This window comes from Topomyia yanbarensis, chromosome 3 (genome assembly GCF_030247195.1).
Source record: "Topomyia yanbarensis strain Yona2022 chromosome 3, ASM3024719v1, whole genome shotgun sequence".
Classification (NCBI taxonomy): Eukaryota; Metazoa; Arthropoda; class Insecta; order Diptera; family Culicidae; genus Topomyia; species Topomyia yanbarensis.
Genome location: NC_080672.1, coordinates 253,980,670 through 254,001,654, shown reverse-complemented (window position 1 = coordinate 254,001,654; position 20,985 = coordinate 253,980,670). Strand labels below are relative to the sequence as shown.

Sequence of the window (20,985 nt, the reverse complement as noted above, 5' to 3'; positions counted from 1 at the left end):
CACTCCGTATAGCAACAATATAGCTTCGATCTAACACAAACAACCCTTATTAAATTAGTTACTTTGGCTCATTATCATCTTTCCAAACATCTTTAAATGTGTCGTTTAGTCGTGTATAGCGGCTAGAAACAATTTTACTTACCATGTATGTGAATGTGAAGCTAATTTAAACAAACTTCGATCGTCGGTAAACTTCAGTAAGGACGTAACGTAATTAGTTAAGAAATTGATTTTCCGATTTAATATATGTTTATTCATGAATATATTGAAGTTTCCCCTGAAAAATGTCATAAGCAGTGGCCGAAACGTCGGGCATTATAAACCTGCTTTTCTAATTACATATCCATAACATATCCGTTACATTATTCAACAACGAATTCCGCCTCTCCATGCATGAATGCCGCGAATCCTAATTCGTGTCGTTTCTAACGGCAGTCTTTTAATTATTGGTATGCCATGATAGGATAAACCAAAAAACCACTGAACATACGAGCTCGGAACCGCAGAAATGTTACCAACGAACATGATTTCATGCCGTGTGACAAAAACGAGCTGCAGAAAAATAAAGTACGGGAAGGATTAAAACGTTAGAACTGGAGAGATAAATTTTATCTAGCGTTTGCTCGTTGGCAGCTGGCTTAAATCGAGAATGCTTTTAGCGAAATTTATCGAACATAGTTATTCGCGTAAGTGGAAAAGTTAGATGGTTGCTAGTTGGAAGCTAACATTTCTCTTTCCCTATCGTGTAATTCAACGTGGATTAGTTGATAAAATGGATGCAATCATTGTGGCGAGGTGACCTAAATTATATTTCATCATATGTTGGAGAAGTTCGAGAATTACGTATTTTGAAGCCCACGATGTTGGCTACAGCTTGACTAAGTTTTTCTGACAAGATATTATTATGGAAATATGTTTATTTTCGTCTCCTTGATTACTGTTAGTTTACTATTTGGTGATTTTTTTTTTTTTTTTTATTCATTTCGTTTATTTGATAGGCACAAATGCGTTAGCTTGGCGGTGCCAAATGCTTTTGTTTTTACATTTTGGATATCTTAAAACTAGGAGGTTACAATGTTGAAATATTTTTTTTTACAAAGGAAAAGAAAGTTTACAGCTATCTTAAGACTAGAAATAAGATTCAATATACAAAAGAGGGCCAAAAGATTTTTTTATGAAAAAAATTTAAAACAAGGGATTCACTTTGATATACAAGAGGGGGAGTAATAGTATTTTACGAAATATTTTACGGTTATCTTAAAACTAACAATATAGTTTAGTACACAAAAGGGGGAACAAATATTTATGAGAAATTTCACAGAAATCTTAAAACTAGGGATTCAATTCTATTTACAAGATGGAGGACAAGAGTTTCAATAAAGAGTAAAAATTATAGCTATCTTAAAACTAGGAATACAGAATACTAATTTGAATTTTTTAACTAAAACTTATGCTTGGTCAAGATATTCAAAGGGTGGCTTATTTCCGCATCAGTGTAGCAGCAGTTGTATCAAAGACAGGGGAGAGACAGGGAAAGAAGAGCAAAACTTGCAACTTTCGCTCGAACGGCGGGGGGGGGGGGGGGGGGGAGGGAGATCAGCGTATCAAATTTGCGCCTCAGTCTAGTAAGTCGTCGAGTACCGGATTGGCGGATGGTATTCTTCGGACCCGCGGGGAATCCTTCAAAAGTCATCGGACCTCGAGTCGCTCTCGCTTCAGTTTCCTTCTATGCAGGCGTAGTGGTAAGGGCGACGGCGGTTACATAGTGGCACTCTGGAGCTGATCGGTTCCACAAGGCAGGAGGAAACTCTAAAAACGAGAAATAAAAGAGAGGGGCTAAATTGGGATATTTATCGTTTTTATGAAGGTATAAATAAGGGACATATAGGGGAAATCACGAGTTGCCAGCATATCTCGGACTGGTACATTGGGTGGTCTACCTCGGGCCCGAAGGGATTCCTTTAACTGAGACCTGGCGTCACAATACCCGGCGCATACCCAGACAACGTGTTCGATGTCGTGATAGCCCTCGTCACAAGCGCACAGACTACTCTCCGCAAGCCCAATACGCCGCAAATGCGCATCCATGGTGTAGTGATTGGACATAAGTCGGGACATTACACGAATAAAATCCCGACCCACATCCATCCCCCCGAACCAAGGCTTCGTTGATACCTTTGGGATAATCGAATGTAGCCATCGTCCAAGTTCCCCATTGCTCCACGAGGTTTGCCAACTGTTGAGCGTCCTCTGACGACAAATACTAAAAAATTCATTGAAGCAGATTGGTCTTTCGTATATGTCACCATTTAATGCGCCCACCTTTGCTAATGAGTCGGCCTTTTCATTGCCCGGGATAGAACAATGAGAGGGGACCCAAACAAAGGTAATCTTATAAGATTTTTCAGATAACATACACAAGGACTCCTGTATCTTCCCCAGAAAATACGGTAATTGCTTTTTAGGCTTCACCGCACGAAGAGCCTCGATAGAGCTGAGGCTGTCCGAAACGATGAAGTAGTGATCTGTGGGCAGAGTGTCGATGATCCCAAGGGTGTACTGAATTGCAGCTAACTCTGCGACGTAAACTGAAGCGGGATCATTGAGCTTGAATGAAGCGGTGATAGTATTGTTGAAGATACCGAAGCCAGTGGACCCATCGAGATTTGATCCGTCAGTGTAAAACATTTTGTCGCAGTCGACTTCTCGGAATTTATTATAAAATATATTGGGGATCACCTGCGGGCGTATATGGTCCGGGATTCCACGAATCTCTTCCTTCATGGATGTGTCGAAGAATACAGTAGAATCAGAAGTATCTAGCAAACGAACACGGTTGGGAGTATATGCAGAAGGATTAATGCTCTGTGCCATGTAGTCGAAGTACAAGGCCATAAATCGGGTTTGAGAATTAAGCTCGACGAGCCTCTCGAAGTTTTCAATTACCAACGGGTTCAGAATGTCGCATCGGATGAGCAATCGATATGAGAGTTCCCAAAATCGATTTTTTAGCGGAAGAACGCCCGCCAGCACTTCGAGACTCATCGTATGGGTCGAGTGCATGCAACCCAAGGCAATGCGCAAGCAACGATACTGGATTCTCTCTAGTTTGATGAAGTGTATGTTCGCAGCGGAGCGGAAACAGAAACACCCGTACTCCATCACCGACAATATCGTTGTTTGGTACAACCTGATCAGGTCTCCTGGGTGAGCACCCCACCATGTTCCAGTTATTGTTCGGAGAAAATTGATCCTTTGTTGGCATTTCTGTTTCAGATACCTAATGTGACATCCCCAGGTACCTTTAGAGTCGAACCAGACCCCGAGATATTTAAATGTGAAAACCTGGTTGATCGTTGCACCCATTATTAAAAGCTGGAGTTGCGCCGGCTCACGTTTCCTAGAAAAAACAACCAACTCAGTTTTCTCCGTGGAGAACTCAATACCCAGCTGAAGAGCCCAAGCAGACAAATTGTCCAAGGTATTTTGTAATGGTCCTTGCAAGTCGGCAGCTTTGGGCCCTGTAACAGAGACCACCCCGTCGTCTGCAAGTTGCCTTAGCGTGCATGAATTGGCAAGACAATCGTCAATGTCATTCACGTAGAAATTGTAGAGCAGGGGACTTAGACATGAGCCCTGGGGAAGACCCATGTAGCTAAATCGCGATGTTGTTAAATCGCCATGCGAAAAGTGCATGTGCTTTTCAGACAACAGGTTTAGCAAAAAGTTATTTAAAATTGGCGAAAGACCATGCTGGTGCAGCTTCTCTGACAGAGTGTTGATAGAAACTGAGTCAAAAGCCCCCTTAATATCCAAGAAGACTGATGCCATCTGCTCTTTGTTAGCATAGGCCATTTGGATTTCTGTAGAAAGCAACGCAAGGCAATCGTTCGTCCCTTTGCCTTTGCGGAAGCCAAATTGTGTATCTGACAGTAAGCCATTTGCTTCAACCCAATTGTCGAGGCGAAACATGATCATTTTCTCGAACAACTTCCGAATACAGGACAGCATTGCAATCGGCCGATACGAGTTGTGGTCGGAGGCTGGTTTTCCTGGTTTTTGGATGGCGATGACCTTCACTTGCCTCCATTCATAAGGGACAATGTTACCCTCAAGAAACTTGTTAAATAAATTCAACAGGCGCCTTTTTGCAGTGTCAGGCAGATTCTTCAGCAAGTTGAATTTGATTCTGTCTAACCCTGGGGCGTTATTGTTGCACGATAAGAGAGCAAGTGAGAACTCCACCCTCGAAAACGGTGTTTCGTTCGCGGTATCGTGAGAAGACGCGGCGCGGTACGTTTTCTGTACCGGGACAGAGTCCGGACAGATCTTCTTGGCGAAAGCGAATATCCAACGGTTTGAATATTCCACGTTCTCGTTGGTACTATTATGATTACGCATACGTCGAGCCGTACCCCAAAGAGTGCTCATCGCTGTTTCTCTCGTTAACCCGTCGACGAACCGGCGCCAATAACTGCGCTTTTTGGCTTTCATTAGACTCTTCATTCGCCTTTCTAACGACGCGTACTGTTGATAGCTAGCGGGTAACCCGTCTTCCCGGAAGGCCTTATATGCAGTGGACTTTTCCGCGTACAGCTCTGAGCACTCTTTATCCCACCACAGGGTGGGAGACCGTCTATGGGTATTCGCGCTGGGTACTGGTTTAGTCTGAGCTTGATTCGCACTGTCGAGAATCAAGCCAGCCAAAAACCTGTACTCTTCCTCCGGAGGAAGTTCTTGAGTGGATTCGATTTTAACGGATATCGCGGTCGCGTAACTCTTCCAATCAATGTTCCGTGTGAGGTCATACGACACATTGATTGTTTCCGATGGTCTTGAACCGTTAGCAATTGAAATCACGATAGGCAAATGATCGCTACCGTGGGGATCAGGGATCACCTTCCACATGCAATCTAACTGTCGCGAAGTCGAGCATAGAGATAAATCCAACGCGCTTGCGCGTGCTGGTGGTGTAGGAATCCGCGTCATTTCTCCCGTGTTTAAGATGGTCATGTTGAAATTATCGCAAAGATCTTGGATTAATGTTGATCTATTATCATCATGAAGACAGCCCCATACCGTACCGTGCGAGTTAAAGTCTCCCAGAACTAGCCGCGGTGCCGGTAAGGATTCCGTGATATTACAAAGCGTTCGGTGCCCTACCGAGGCTCTAGGAGGAATGTAGATGGAAGCAATGCAAAGGTCTTTACCTTTGATTAAAACTTGACAAGCGACAATTTCAATGCCTGGTGTCGAAGGGAGGTTAATTCGGTTGAAAGAATAGCACTTTTTGATCCCCAAAAGTACTCCTCCATAGGGGTTTTCTCGATCCAGACGAATTATATTAAAGTCGTGGAAGTTGAGATTTATATCGGAAGTTAACCAAGTTTCACATAATGCGAAAGCATCACATTTTAAACTATTTAGTAAAAATTTAAAGGAATCGATTTTCGGGAGGATACTTCTGCTGTTCCACTGTAGAACAGTGATCGAATCGGTGACCTCGTTCGATGACTTAGCCATCGAAGGATACGATCGCTGCAAGGAGGGGCCATTTAGTAGTCAACTGCTTCAAAAATGTTTGCACTATAGGGAGAAAACGTATCAGAAGGCTTTTAAGAGGATCAGTAACATTGAAAGCTGTGAAAATTAAGTCCACTATGTCAGAAAATTTCATTAGTCCGCTACTGGACTGAGTATCTGTTTGAAAAAAGGGGACACTTGGGGTTTTGGATGTCCCTGGAAGTGGTGGGTACTCCTTGTTAGAATTAATATTTCCAAGTCCTGGAGCAAATTGCTTCGGCTTTTGTGCATCACTTCCGTTGGATTTATTGGTTGTAGATGGCGCACTCTGAGTGGACGACACCTTGGCACCCTTACGAGGCAATGTAGGGGAGGCTGGATTTCTCCTCTTCCTGGATTCCCCTGGGTTAACCAAAGATGTTCCCTCTCGTGGGTCGTCAGATTCTTGCTCAACGTTAGCCAAACCAGCATAGGGATTTTCGGACAGGACAGATGGCGAAGCATTCTTTAGCATTTCTGCATAAGAACGCCTTGAGCGTTCCTTAAGGGAGCGCTTAATTTTATCCCCGCGCTGCTTGTACGCAGGGCATGATTTAAGAGCATGTGAAGGGCCCCCGCAGCAAATACACTTTTCAGTTTCTTTGTCGCAAGAGTCATCCTCATGCTCTCCTTCGCATTTGCCGCATCGTTTCTTATTTCCACAATATGTGGCTGTGTGGCCCAACTGCTTGCAATTGCTGCAGCTCATGACCCGCGGTACAAACAGGCGAACTGGTAGGCGAACCCTGTCAAGGAGGATGTAGTTGGGAAGAGAGGACCCGGCGAATGTCACCCGAAGCGAGCCTGATAGAGAGTAGGTAGTCTTACCTCCCTCGGTGTTTGCGGTATGCAATTGTTTGCATTCTAAGATCTTAATCTGTTCAAGAGAGGGGTCCTTAAAGCAGCCAACCCCGTGCTCCAACAGTTCTTCGCATTTCAGGCCCGGTTCGGACACTACCCCATCGATTTCACAGGCCACACAAGGCACGTACGCTTTAAATTCCCGTGTAAAGCGCTCACAGCAAGCAATCGCGTTTGCCTGGCCGAGATCACTCACTAGAACACGTATCTTGTTTGCCCGAACACGTGTTATCTGAGTTACGGCCGGGTAATTAGCAGTCAGATCTCGAGAAAGTTTTAATATATTAACCGGTTTCTCTCCGGTCCGAAAATATACCACCCATGGCCCAGAGGAACCTTCTGGGTACTGCTTTATACGGGGAGCAATGCGAGTATTAGGGGGATCAGGGACTTCCATGATTGCATCAGATGGTATTTCGCCCTCGGCCATTTAAGCACGAGGGCAGAGCGTTATATAAACGGGAATGTGTCTTATTATTTGATTACAAGGTAGAGTAAAAGTAGGGAAAAGGAAAGAAAGCAAACGAGGAAAAAAATAAAGCAAAACTTATCTGCAAACAACGTCGATTGTTCCGCACCAGCGAAAACAATGTACTGGATTTACTGTCGGCACCAGCAGAACGGCTGCTAACGAACGAACAAAGGATGACCTTGACTCACTAAAATTTACACACCGAGCACCACTGTGAAATATAACGATCCGTTCCGTTCAAAGGTTGGGAGACGTGTGAATTTGGTGATTTGATTATTAAACTTCCATTAAACCTATTTGTTTCACTTGACCAATTTAGCAGTACCCGCCTAAAGTTTGTACCCCACAAAACCATTTGTGTTAGTGGTTTGTGTACATCATTCGGAAAATTTATTATATCTTTTTCTAAAAGCAAAATATCGCTACATAGTATGCAATAAACTTGTGTAAAATTATATAAGCTTCAACATTGTCGAGCAAAAGAATCTACCATTTGATATAATAAAGCTACACCCAAAACTCGGCCGTAATACCTTTACGGTAATAAGAAAAAAAATGCTCTAATAGCAAGACATTTCATGCTAAAACGGTCCCAACAAAAAATTCCCCAAACAGCAATACCAACACATTCAAATCTTCTCTGAGTCGCACTCAAGTTTCATCAATTCAATATTCAATAAATATTAACGCGTCGGATTGTCTGGAAGTGTGTAGCACTTCGCTTGTCATTGTATTGCGCTTGAAGCGGAGTAAACACAATGGGGATAAAGACGAGGTTTGATTTTTCTACACGACACATTCCGTATTTGAAGATCGGCTCACACTCGGCTAGCTTCAAAGCACGGTCAGAAAAAAACGACTCGGAGTAGTGGTGGGGGTACTTCGGCCGGTGTTAAATTGAAATTTCTTTTCTATCACGGACGTTAACAGCAAGATAGCAACTGCACAAAACATGAACAGTCCTTCCCGTCATTTACGGGAAGCAAGACCTATGGTTTGGATCCACGTGTCCGAACCGAGGGTCCGGATCCAGACACTTGTCTGGATCTAAGCACCAAGTCTGGGCCTGGTTCAGGTCCGGACTTGGAAAGGGGAAAGGGGATGGGTTAGATCCAGGTACTGGTCCGGATCCGGTTATTGGTCCAGATCCGGGAACTGGTCCGGATCTAGGTACTGGTCCGGATCCGGAAGGTTCGGATTTGAAAACTGGTCTGGATCCGAGAACTGGTCCGGATCGGGAACTGTGTCGGATCTGGCAACTAGGCCGGATCCGGAAACTGCCTAAAATTTTTTTTTCGCTATCCAACCTACCCAGTAAAAAAAATCCGTATTTCGGGCTGGTTTCTGCCAATATTGGGGTAGATTCCAGCCTGAATTTGGTTGGATATCCGCCAGGATTCCGGTTGGTTTGACTCGGTACTAATACTACCTTAGAAATCGACCGAATTATTCTACATGCGAACAGAGCCGAGGTTGACACATACTGAAAAAGTGTTTGATTGTGTGATGCACATTAGGGTGGGACAAAAATTAGATTCCAGCTCCGATCAACTTTTTGGGTTACATTTGGGTCCTAGAACTACTGTGCAAATTCTAAGCTCGATCGGTGAAACTATATTTTTGCGCCCATGGTTTAAAGTTTATATGGGAATTCGTATGGGAAAATCGACTTTTACAAAATAATTCATCCATGAGTCGCCCAGTGCTTCCTAAAAATAAATCGATGTAAAATTTCTATTGGAAATTTATCAAGGAAACAAAGTCTCGAAAACCGCAAAACGATTTGTCGATTGTGGAAAAAGTTATTAAGCAAAAATCGACTGATGCTCTGACGATTGGAAAAATATTCATTTTTTCTAGCACCACTGCATTTGGCTATCCAATTATATATAATTTTGTTTTGACTCTCTTTTACTGTTCTAAATCAACGATCTGAACTGTTTGGTCACTTCCCAAGAGTTTTGAGAGTAAATTGAGGCTTCTTTTGTACAAAATTGGAGAAAATTAAAAATTCTGTATATAATTCGACCGTCAGCAGCAGTGGTGCTATGAAAATTGAAATTTTCATCAATTTTCAGAACATTAGTTGATTTTTGTTTAATAACTTTTTCCACAATCGTCAAATCGTTTTTCAGTCTTCGAGACTTTATTTCCTTGATAAATTTGCTATAAAAATTTTACATTGATTTATTTTTAGGAAGCACTGGGCGACTGTTGGATGAATTATTTCGTAAAAGTCGATTTCCCCATACGAAATCCCATGTAAACTTTAAACGATGGGCGCAAAAATATAGTTTCACCAATCGAGCTTAGAATTTGCACAGTTATTTTAGGACCCAAATGGAACCCAAAAAGTTACTCGGAGCGAAATTTATTTTTTTTAATATAACCATGTCCCACTCTAATGCACATACATGAACAGCAACCGAAATTCTTCATTCCACCGTTTACTACCTTTGCGGGAATATGAGTTTAATACCACAATGTGCAATTGCATGGTCTGTTACCGAAAAGACAATAGAATCTTACCCAAAAGTAATAGAAACATACTCGTCGGATTTTGGGTGTACTATAGCAAAGTAACTAAAAATACACTTGGATTGTCATCGTGTAGTTTTTGATTCTGCGGATGTATTTGTGAATAGGATTTGTATATAATGTGCATCGTCATCTTCTGTATCCTGTAGGCTGTATTTTTATTGTTTTTATTAGCGTTTGGTGTTCAAAAAAGTATTAGAATACATACACCTTTTAACTTGTTCAAAAGGCAATTTAATAATGTTCACAACGCCGTATAGATGGTCACAATCTGTTAGAAACTACCGGAGTTATATCAATATTAAGAAACAATGGGAATTTTGACGTAGTTTAAATACATGTTTTATAAACAATGAAATATCACATAATAAAGTGGACAAAACATGAGTATTTTTGCGAATGATTTTAAAATAAAACTGTCCAATTTGATTATAAATTCAATAAAAATCAGGCATATTACAGCGATTTTAGTTCTGGGGTATGAATGTACCCCGCAAACCCGTTTACATATAGAAAAGTCACGAAAACGTTTATAGAAGTAAAACTGCTTTGAAACCAAACGCAAAATCTTAGTGATGAATCGTGTTGTTAAAATGTTTCTTAAATCATGAACATATTCAGTATTTCCTACTACAATCCACTGTCGTTAGTATTTTGAATAATGATGACCATGTATTGATTTTCCCTTCCTTCCTTCCCATTTCAGAGCGCATTCTGGAATCGTCGTACCACGGCTTAATCAAAGAAAATGAAACATTCGTTGAAATTACGCCGTTGATCAAAGTCGACGAAACAAAAATTTGTGGATTTCACATAATCAAAAAGAATAAGGAGATACCGTTTCAGGTAAGTTAACATCTTCTAAACCATCCTCCACAGCTGCTCTTCCTTTCTCCATGCTCTCGGCATTCATTCGAATTCTTGGACCGACGCACATTTGTTGCACCTCATCGCATCGTGTAACGTTGAATATTTATGTCTGATTCGGTTGGCTATAAATATGCTTCTTTCTTCGAATTTTTCCGCTTTGCCGGAGTTGATTTATAACAAATTGGCAAATGAAGATGTTTTTTTTCACCTAGGGCTTCTCGCATTAGTTGGTACCAATTTGACATTTCTGACTGCGCCACACTGCGAGGGTGGAGAGGAAACACCATTCGAAAATGAAAGAAAATAAATTAATGGGTTGTAGTTCCCAATGCGAACGTGGAGACACCTAATCTGGGACAAATTTCATCGTCCTATAGCAAATATTATGAACTCGGAGCCTGGCGCACCAGATTTGTACCGTGCTTTAGAACTAATACATACTTAATAACTTTATTCTGAAATCAATGCCCTAGTTTGAATTTAAATTATTTATGGTTTATATTTCAAATAAATATGTGCGGTCGGGGATCGAACATATGCAGACCAGGACAAATTGTTGAAATTATATCATTTATCATTTCGATTTCCTTCATACCATTGGTACTTGGAATATAACACGAATAAAAAGCACTAGACACTAGTCTGTAGATAATCCGTTCGCCACTCTAAATATTGATCCGAGAAAAGAGCAAAAAGAGACCAGTCTTCCAGTATCTATGGATATGCACTGGAAGAACATTCCGGCGTATGGCGATGTTGCAGACCTTTGAAAATATTTTGTTCGACTTGGGATAGTCGCTTTTTGGCATTATCACACAATGCTTACCCCCGTGGTGGTAGGGTAAAAGAGCAAATTGCCTCGGGCGAGCAATGAAACAATTTAACTTTTTAAGCCTTTCTAGAGCGTTGTTTTATTGGGGGCATTACGTTTAAAGTCCTTTTTTGATGATACAGATAAGTCGAGTGGGGCTGCTATACACTGCGACAAAAGAGCAAATGTTGCATAAAGCATAGAGCATACAGAATGCTGGTTAGGGAATGATATTGCACACCTGCGACATCGATTTTTTCTATATATTTTTTTTTTCATTTTGCTGCCAATTAAGTCTGTACCATTCGGAATTTGTGGGTAATTTGCCCAAAATGAACTAAAATACTACACGGAAAATTGATGACTGAGAGAAATGATTGATACTAAAATTTATGGGGGCGAAATTATCTCAAAATCTCCAACCTAGGGGATAAATGTTTTATACATAGAATGTATATGCAAAGTTTGAAATAAATCAATTAAGCAGTTTGCGAATAGCAGTAAACACTGCAAATCGTGTTTTTTTCAGGGGTGTTTTACAAACAGCTTCATTACCGAGTTGCTTGTCGATATTTTTGTATAGAAGATTTACAGAATGTTATTGAGATGATGCATTATAATTTACAATAGCGTAAAACTTTAAACGTGAATATTCTCGAAATCATGTTTTACCAAAACCGTTGTTGTAATCACTAGGATTGTCGAAATATCTTTCGATCGATTCCAATTTTTGTTTTAGAATCTTTTTAACTTATTTGCCGTGTCTTAAAGCGGGCGCCTGGTGTACCGGATAAAAAATCGACTTCTTTTTTATTCGCTTAATTGTTAGTTATCCGCAGGAAAATCTAACAAAATAATGAGATAAATAAAATACTCAAGATATGGTAGGTATGCCGAGATATGCATTTTCTCTTGAATTGATGTGAATACTTTTCTTTTCGAAGGGCAACATCAGGAATTGGAGATGTGACTATTTTTATGAATGTTGATACAACGAGGAATGAATCGTTGTCTCTTCGAATAAATTGTTTTAATAGTCAAGATATTTGCCAAAAACTTTAACGTGCCAGATTCCTTCAAGTTTAGTTTTGGGTAGTTCAACAATTTTAAGGAAAGGTACGGGATACGTAAAGTGAAGTTGTGTGGAGAAAAATTATCCGCTGATGCCATACCATTTGACCCAATGCGTTGAACAAAGATGGCAGACGCTGCTCTAACCAACGGCTTCAAATAGGTGGTGTGGTAATAGAAACATGGCAAAAATAGGCTCATTATCCTACTATGATTCATTCTTTTTGACTAACTTTAACTTTTATGACTTTTTGTTTATAGAAATACATGGGTTAATGCTTAAATGTAATTTTTTGTTTTGTTTTGAATACATCACGCTTCAAATATATCACGCTAAAATACTGAACGACCGTGATATAATCGAAACATTACTGTATTGCAATTTTCTTTTACTAAAAGAAGTGGAAATAATTTATGAAAACATCATGATTTCATTAGTTTATTATTTTGTGAATTTACGACCTCTTCATAAGTTATTCGCGAATCTCCAATAAGGAAGAATAAAATTCCTAAAATAAACAAAACGGAACCGCAAATAACTATAAAATTGTCTCTAATTTATCATTATACAGCTAACTCTCTCTATGTCTATATTCTCTATGTCGATATTTTTCTCTATCTCGATTATTTCGTAGGTCCCTTCAGATCGCACGTATAAAAACTCCTCTATGTCGATATTTTCTCTATCTCGATATCTCCCTATCTCGATGTACCTAGCTTTATATTTGCCTGCATTATTCTCTCTCTATGTCGATGTGTTTTTTTTTCTCTCAGGACATCACAAAGCTTATACATAATGAAATGAAAATTGGCGATCAGAACGCTAAGTCCTATATCAATATTTTGCATGTAGGGACAGTAAAGACATGATTTAGGGTGAAGTGGATATTCACTGTTTTCCTACGAGACTTTGTAAAACGAATTCATCTTAATCTGCATATATTCAGGTTTTCTAGAAATTATTCATTTTTAGGTTCAAAATTTTAACTTTAACGTGCTATAAAAATATTTAAAATGCAGCCATCTGTAGCACGGAAATCATTCTTTCGTGGTCAAAACAATTTTTAAATTAGGGGAACATGGAGAGACTTGACCAAGCGTAGAATTCTATTATTGGCTATGACGTCTTCTATTAGGTTCTTAAAAAAAATTCAAAAATAATTTTATACTAGTTTCGGTCCGTCAAAAGTTTGGAATGAAAAATGCTTTCCTTATAGAAAAGATTCCGTATTTAATAAATTTGCGTTAAATGATGTAATTTTAAATCAAACTTTGTATGGACATATCTACTCGCCTAATAATTACTTCTAAAGTACTATGAACTAGTGAAATGATTTTACATAAATCGGAACATTGAAATAGTTATTACTAAATTTTGCACGAGATTGAACGAAATTGTTGTAATGTTGGGGAGACTTGACGAAGATTTTATTGGGAGACATGACCAAGTGGTAATAAGTCGAAGAAAGATAAAATTTTTCTGATAGTTACTATGCTGTCGTACCTACTGTTAGTTGATCACGTCACAAAAAAATCCCACATCAAACATCAGTCTATATCTTTTTGTTCTAGGAAACAAAGTTAGTAGTAATATGGCTGATTTCGTGACGTGTTAATATGGAATGTAAGCAGTAAGTTAATCCTTAAAAGAAAATGCATTAAACACAGTCGAAATTATGAAATGCAACCCTTTTATATTTTTTACTGCTACCTAATGACCGCGATAATATGGAAAAAAGGATTACAGTATTATTTATGTCATTATTTTATGCTCTGATTTTTCAAAATTCTCTTGGTCAAGTCTCCCCAGGCCTTGGTCAAGTCTCCCCACAGTGGGGAGACTATACAAAAAAACGATCTCAGACAAACTTTCATAACTCTTGAAAAAGTAAGTTAAAAATTCCGCAAAAGATTATGAACACGAATAATACCTTTATACATTACTAGCTAATACCCATCGCGCGTTGCTGCGACTTTGAACGAAATTTCTTCGGAAGCGCCATCTGGCGGGCAGATAATCCCCAAGCAATAACACACAAACACGCTCCATAACAAACGCCTACTGTGTAAAAATTTTTACGGCAATCGGTTAAGCCGTTTGGGAGTCTATAAATCATATACATACAAACATTGACTTTTATATATATATAGATAGATAGATATCTCAATGACTTTGGAAGTATTGAAAACTTTTTTAGAAATTTGTGCAGGTTTATCTGAAAACCTGGTCAAGTCTTCCCATGTTCCCCTACATGCGCGGCAGAATGATAAACTGCAAATAAGGGATTCCTTTTCAAACAGCAAACTTGATATTTTATAGTGCGAGTGCACTTCACCTCGTCGTCTACTACCCTACTCCCCCCAATACGAGCATTTATCTTCATTTCCCGGTATGTATTATGATGTCCTGAATGAAAAGTTGTCTCAAAGAAAATCATTGTGTTCTATATGTCGATCTCTCCCTATGTCGAAGGTCCCTTCAATATCGACATAGAGAGAGTTAACTGTATTCCACTACATTACCACTCGCTTCGGATATTATATCGATTCAAAACATTTAGGACATGATGTTTCGCAATGTTTTTGATAACACATACTACATGGGACAGTGATGTGAGTGTATTGAGAACCGTGAGTCTAGTTATGTAAGGTATCCAAACTAGGCTCAATGGATCTATCCAAGTCAGTATTGGACATCACATACATTTTGAGCAACATCAGATGTTGCTTCAAGCTGTTCTCAACCCCTATTCGGCAGTTTTCACGCCACCACCCGCGTTACGGCTTGGTAAGGCCAAACTGGTGTCGAATGGGGTCAATTAAGGTTGTCTGACGTATTCTTGATGGTCACATCATTAACGTTTCTACAATAGAAACGACAGATAGCCTTAGTCGTGTTCAGACGGAAATTGAGGATTCGATTAAAGAGATCTCTTCTATGAAACGGTCGACTGACGGTGTCGAAATGCCGAAAGAGATGAGCAGCGGTAAGCGAGCCGTACAAGAGGGAATGAGACACTTACTAACTACCATTGAAATGAAATCTGTAAATAGCGTTGCGTTGTGACGATGATTTTGGTGGATTGCACACTGACTTCATCGTGTTTGACTACTGTTTATCCAATAAGAGTTTCTTAGGAAGTGGTAAGTAGGTATTCATACCAATCCGACCCATATTAAAACCTCAACAGAATGATAGCCATCATTGTCAGCTGCCCCCATCTTCATCGTTCACGGGGAAGAATAAAGGATAAGGTACACGGGAAGTGTTGACGGAACCTACTTAACGTAAGGTAGACGATGCATCAGGCTCTTCCATAGGTGTCGCGGAGTTGGAAGTTTCGAAGGGTGTAAGGCTAGGATTCGCTCCTGTAAACCATAGTTTATTGATGTGACCTTTAAACCATAGTTTATTAGGTAGTTGTTTAGTTAGTCTTCAAGTACATGATCACTCGAAAAAGTAAAGATCTTGCTTAGTTTTTGGTTCTTTTTAAACTCTGGGTAGCCGGCTACCGAGAGTATCCTATGTTCTCTAATCAAAAGCAATTTGAACTCCACACATCCGATCTTGAGAGCCTAAAAGCTAATCTTATCTGCGTAATGGGATCACTGTTTATTGCAACAGTATTTGGACAAATTTTGCTATTCCTTCTCTACGATATATTTATTAAGTTAAAAACTACCGAGTGATAACACGTTATACAGACAAAGAGTTATGATAGCGCGAGATGTTTTAAATCAAGGAAAGTATTTCCTATTTTAAGTATCGGATGATTTGTTAAATACATGTATACTAGCGATAAAGACCATTGAAGAGAAATACAAATTAATTATTAACCTGATACACGGGCTGGTTCGCAATAATGGAACTTGAAATTACATTCATAAAAACAGAGGCGGAGAATTTTCAGTACGTTTTGTCCCGCGACCATCGATACTAGTCAGAATAAAGTTTTATTGCGGCTGATTCCCGATCAGCTATTCATTTTTACGGTAGTGTTTTCTTGATTAGATCTGTTCGCACCCTCTCATTCTGCTACTATCGGCAGAAGGCTGATAGCACCCAGTCGTCGTCGTTCTAAGGACCAAATGTCATCAATAGACTTAGACTCGCGTGGAGGCATGAGATAGGAGACTTGTAAAAACTAAAGAGATTAGAAAAACAAAGTAACGACATGCTCCATCCGGAATCCAAACTCAGCTGTAAGCTTCTACAGCTGAATTTAAACGTCAAGCACATCTCTTTAGTGAAAACTATGTTATCTCACCGTTTGACAACCTTGAAATGAAATCTGTGAATGGCACTAACAAACATCTAATTTCAGGAACTGTACGAGATGGCTGTGGGCTTGTGTCCTTCGACTGGCCTGGTCCATTCTCATTGGTTTGGAAGTTTTCTCGGCTGGTTGGTAGATATGTGCTTCTACTTGCAAGATGATCAATTCGCTTGGATGGGGGACATGTGGATCCTGCTTGTTGTCGACTCTTATGACCGTGGGTATGAGGCTTGTTCTGGAAAGGAATGCAGGACTGGCACCTAACAGATAGTTAATTATTCACGACTTGTTCTTATGATTATTTAACTCGACAAGGAACACCGGCCCTCAGAAATGATAAGTAGTCCTTGTCGGTGTGGTATGTTCGAGTCAAACCAGGCGCATATTCGGTTCGAGCAAACTTTATGGGGAATAGTGAATAAATATTTCTTATTACCTTTATGGACAGAGACTCTTGTTGTGAAACCCTAAAATACCTTCACTCGTCTAGCTACCCAGCATAATGAAAATAGAAAAAAATTGAGGATTTGCCTTATCCATAATGTATTGAATACGTATTTTGACTGAAACAGGGATAATTGAATTCTGTTATAAGATGAAACAGCGCAGTTGTAGGAAAAAGTATTCGCGAGTAGACTAATACTTAAGCTGACCAACTCTGACGAAAAAAATCCGTACACTGTGCGGACTGTTTGCCTGAGCGTGGTGAATGATTTCGCTTCGTTACGGTATGGTGTACGGATTTTTTCGTCAGAGTTGGTCAGCTTACTAATACTGCTAGTGTGTTTACCGTATCAATTAATAGTCGATTGATCCGCTTCGAACCTAGGAGACAAAAACTAGATTAGGAAGAGACAGAAGCGGATTAAATGCGAAATTTGCCAATGTGACGGCTGGTTGGTAGATGATGGTAGGATGTTTTTCCATAGTATTACACAGGCTAGATGGCTCGACGTTACACGCTCTAAACTTGTCCAAATAGTAGTATATTTTTTACAATGGAGAATGCAATTACGCACTTTCCCAGTACACGTACTTAGTAGTTGCCAAGCTACCACACGGAAGTGTACTGGCGTGTCGGGCTCAACCAGGGGGCCATACTGACTAAACTCCATTGGGCTCCGCCATCTTTCCTCCAAGAACTACCTTCCGGCATTACTTCTGGGGGGATGGCTGTACTTGATGTACTCATTCACACTCGCTCACGCGTTCATACGTCCTTTATGAGGCTTATTTGGTTGCTGTCTCTCTCTCTCTCTCTCTCTCTCTGTCACACCTTAATTCACTCTCTAACACTCCACATGAGGCTTACTTTTGTGCTCACCTTTTTTGTTCCTTGCGAGGCTGACTTGTATGCTCACCTTTTTCATTCCTTTCTAGGCTTTCTTTTGTGCCAGCCTCTAACATACTATGTGAGGCTGACTTGGATGCTCACCCTATCACCTGGTTCACCCTCAATCGTACCACTCTATTACACCCCTGTCGCTCCTTCTGGCATCCCATGTGGGACATTTTTCTTAGGCCCCACTTCTGATATACCATGTGAGGCTTACTTGGGTGCTCACCTCTATCATACCATGTGAGGCTGACTTTTGTGCTCACCCTTCACATACCGTGTGAGGCTGACTTGGATGCTCACCCTATCACCTGGTTCACTCTCAATCGTACCACTCTATTACACCCCTGTCGCTCCTTCTGGCATCCCATGTGGGACATTTTTCTTAGGCCCCACTTCTGATATACCATGTGAGGCTTACTTGGGTGCTCACCTCTATCATACCATGTGAGGCTGACTTTTGTGCTCACCCTTCACATACCGTGTGAGACTGACTTGGATGCTCACCCTTTCGCTCCTCTGACACGCCACGAGGCATCGATAGCTATGTCCCAACATACTACGCTACGACCCTCCCATCTTGGCATGAGGCAGTCCACATATACGTATACAGTAGCCTACGTCTACTGGAGCACACCTCTGAGCTGTTGGACATCATCCTCGATAGTGCCGCAACAGTAGTCGACGCTCTCTTGCATGTATAGTCGACGTGGCTGCCGAAGGTCAGCTTGCCGTCTATAATGACTCCGAGAGACTTCAGACTCCGCTGTGAGGTGAACATGACTTCTCCCACATGGATAACTGCATGTTATGCCGACTTGCGGTTGTTGACGATAACTACCTCCGTCTTATGCTGAGCGAGCTTCAGGCCTCTCGCGCTCATCCATTCCTTCAGTCTCAGAAACCCGTCACACATGAGGTTCCATAGCACCGGGCCCAGGATCGAGCCCTGCGGGACTCCGGCGTACAGTGGAGTATTTGACCGAAAAATCTCACTCACTCACTCGTGCTTGATGTTCGCACTCACGCTCACCGTACATTCCTCTGCCACGCCAAGAGGTATCAATAGCGATAGGTACCAGCAATCTACGCTACGCTACGATCCTCCCATCTGGGCATGGGCAGACCATACATCCGTCTATACATCCGTCTATTCACTTACTCTTCCGCTATGCTTCGGCGTGGCTATCGCGGTTGCCACCGCTGTGCCACCCTTGCTTCAGCATGAGCAGACCATTCACTCATTTCTCCACGCTCAGCCCTTTCCGCTCTAGCTAACCAGTCCATGAATATAAACTGCGTTGTGGAGCGAAGACCATCACTCCGTTTATTAAAAATAATTCATTAATCTTTAATCAATTTAGGATACCCTTTTAACATAAACTATCGTAACAAACTACAGTGTTTTGAATCTTCGTATTCGTGCGCAAAATCAATAGCGTCTAAACCGTTAACTTTAGAAGTATAGTTTCTAGGGAGAAGCTCTTGCCTTTATGATTGCGCATCTACAGGAATTTAATCGCTCAGTGATTACCTATAAGTGATACTTAACATAGAGACTTTGCGTCTTCAGCAAAGTTCTCCCAAAAAAATTGCTGAAGATGCAAAGTCTCTATGTTAAGTATCACTTATAGGTAATCACTGAGCGATATATTCCCATAGATGCGCAATCATAAAGGCAACAACTTCATAACTTCAACAATTTTCAAGTTATGGAACATTTTATATAGAAGACCACTTAAAATTAGTTTTTTCATGATAACTTTTTAGTCATTCTCCTACGTTCTTCTAAAAATATGTGTTTTGGTATCAAAACACATATTTTTGCGGAACAAAGTATCTATCTTCCTGTTTGATTTAAAGAGATATTCCAAATTTTGCGATATGTCTAGGGTAACTTCCACCTTAAGGAACCCCGGTAATGAGCAAAAAGAAGCAAACAACATCAGAAGATAATGAAAAACCTAGCTTTTACTTTCATACAGTGGTTGAATTGTTTGTCGAACCGAATCTCCTCGAGTGTTATGTTCAAAACAATATGCCATTGCAGTGGTAGAATTGAAACATGTGACTCATAAATCAGCGTAAATTTTTTCGTGAAGAAGGTATTACAAAATACGTCCTCAATCATTTTTTTTGCAAGTGTTGCATGCTAAAATTCACACGTCCTCTTGAAAACTACTCTTGAATCAAAAAGATCTAATTGCAAGTGGAAATTGAGATTTCACGACTGCAAAGTTCCATTCGCATAAGTTTTATGGCTTGCTACTTTCTCACGGAAGCCCTCAATTTATCCAGTGTCTAAATTGCACGAGGATAGTTGGGAACTTCTTACCAAGTTTTCATCGAGTAATGGTGTTTAGCCTAGGACCATTGTAGGGAAATGCACTCCGGAGAGTTATGAATAGGAGTGTATATAAATATTCTAAGTGACCTGGTTTATCTGTGTTTCAGGAGAAAATACGGTTCAAAGTTGATCATTGCTGTTTAGCAAGACGGTGTTAGACCCAATTGGATGTTTTGTTTTTAACCCAATGACAGCAGATATTTCAATATGAGACGTAATCCGATAACGGTCAACACTACATAGTTCACAGCACGCAACACCATTACCAAGGAATATAAATATCTTGATTTAATACATATGGAACATTTGGATGTCCTAGTTATGTAATAATTATCACAAATAGTAATTAAATCAATAATTCATACTGTGAGCAGAATGAACAAATATAATTATGTTCCAGGTTTTGTCATAAGTTGTGTTTGTAAAATATTAATTAAGCCCAAAGATTAAGCCAAATGTAGCAAACTTCGCGCATACAGTGTATCGCAAAATGTTCTAAGGCATCCTGAAAAAATAAGCGATTTGCAGTCCCATATCATGGTCAGTACTATTTTTTCGCGAAGGTCTTTTTCAGTTTATCAATCCGATTATGTACTGACTTTTTCCGTATTGTCAAAGGCGCTCCTGTAATGTTTTATTTCAAGTTTCTCTGGTGGGGGCCATCTGAATGAATGAATTTTGCAATGCCTGTGAGGAAACACATTAGAATGTTAATCAAACTGTTCATACAATAAAATAGCGAAGAATTTTAATTGATTTGACGCCTGTGTATGTGATTCACGTTGGAGTCATGATGACATTCAATTGCAACAAATATATATGTTCTCGAGCCTACCAGCA

General features: G+C 40.2%; 1 protein-coding gene across 5 annotated transcripts in view; it reads left to right on the top strand.

The window, feature by feature from the left end:
• The window catches only part of LOC131686740 (calsyntenin-1), a 358,053-nt gene that overhangs the window by 191,461 nt on the left and 145,607 nt on the right, over window positions 1–20,985 (top strand). For all 5 annotated transcript variants that reach the window (XM_058970683.1, XM_058970685.1, XM_058970686.1 and 2 more), the window contains one exon: window positions 10,140–10,279. In XM_058970683.1, the coding sequence (XP_058826666.1) occupies window positions 10,140–10,279 (140 nt within the window). The remainder of the gene's footprint in view (window positions 1–10,139; window positions 10,280–20,985) is intronic.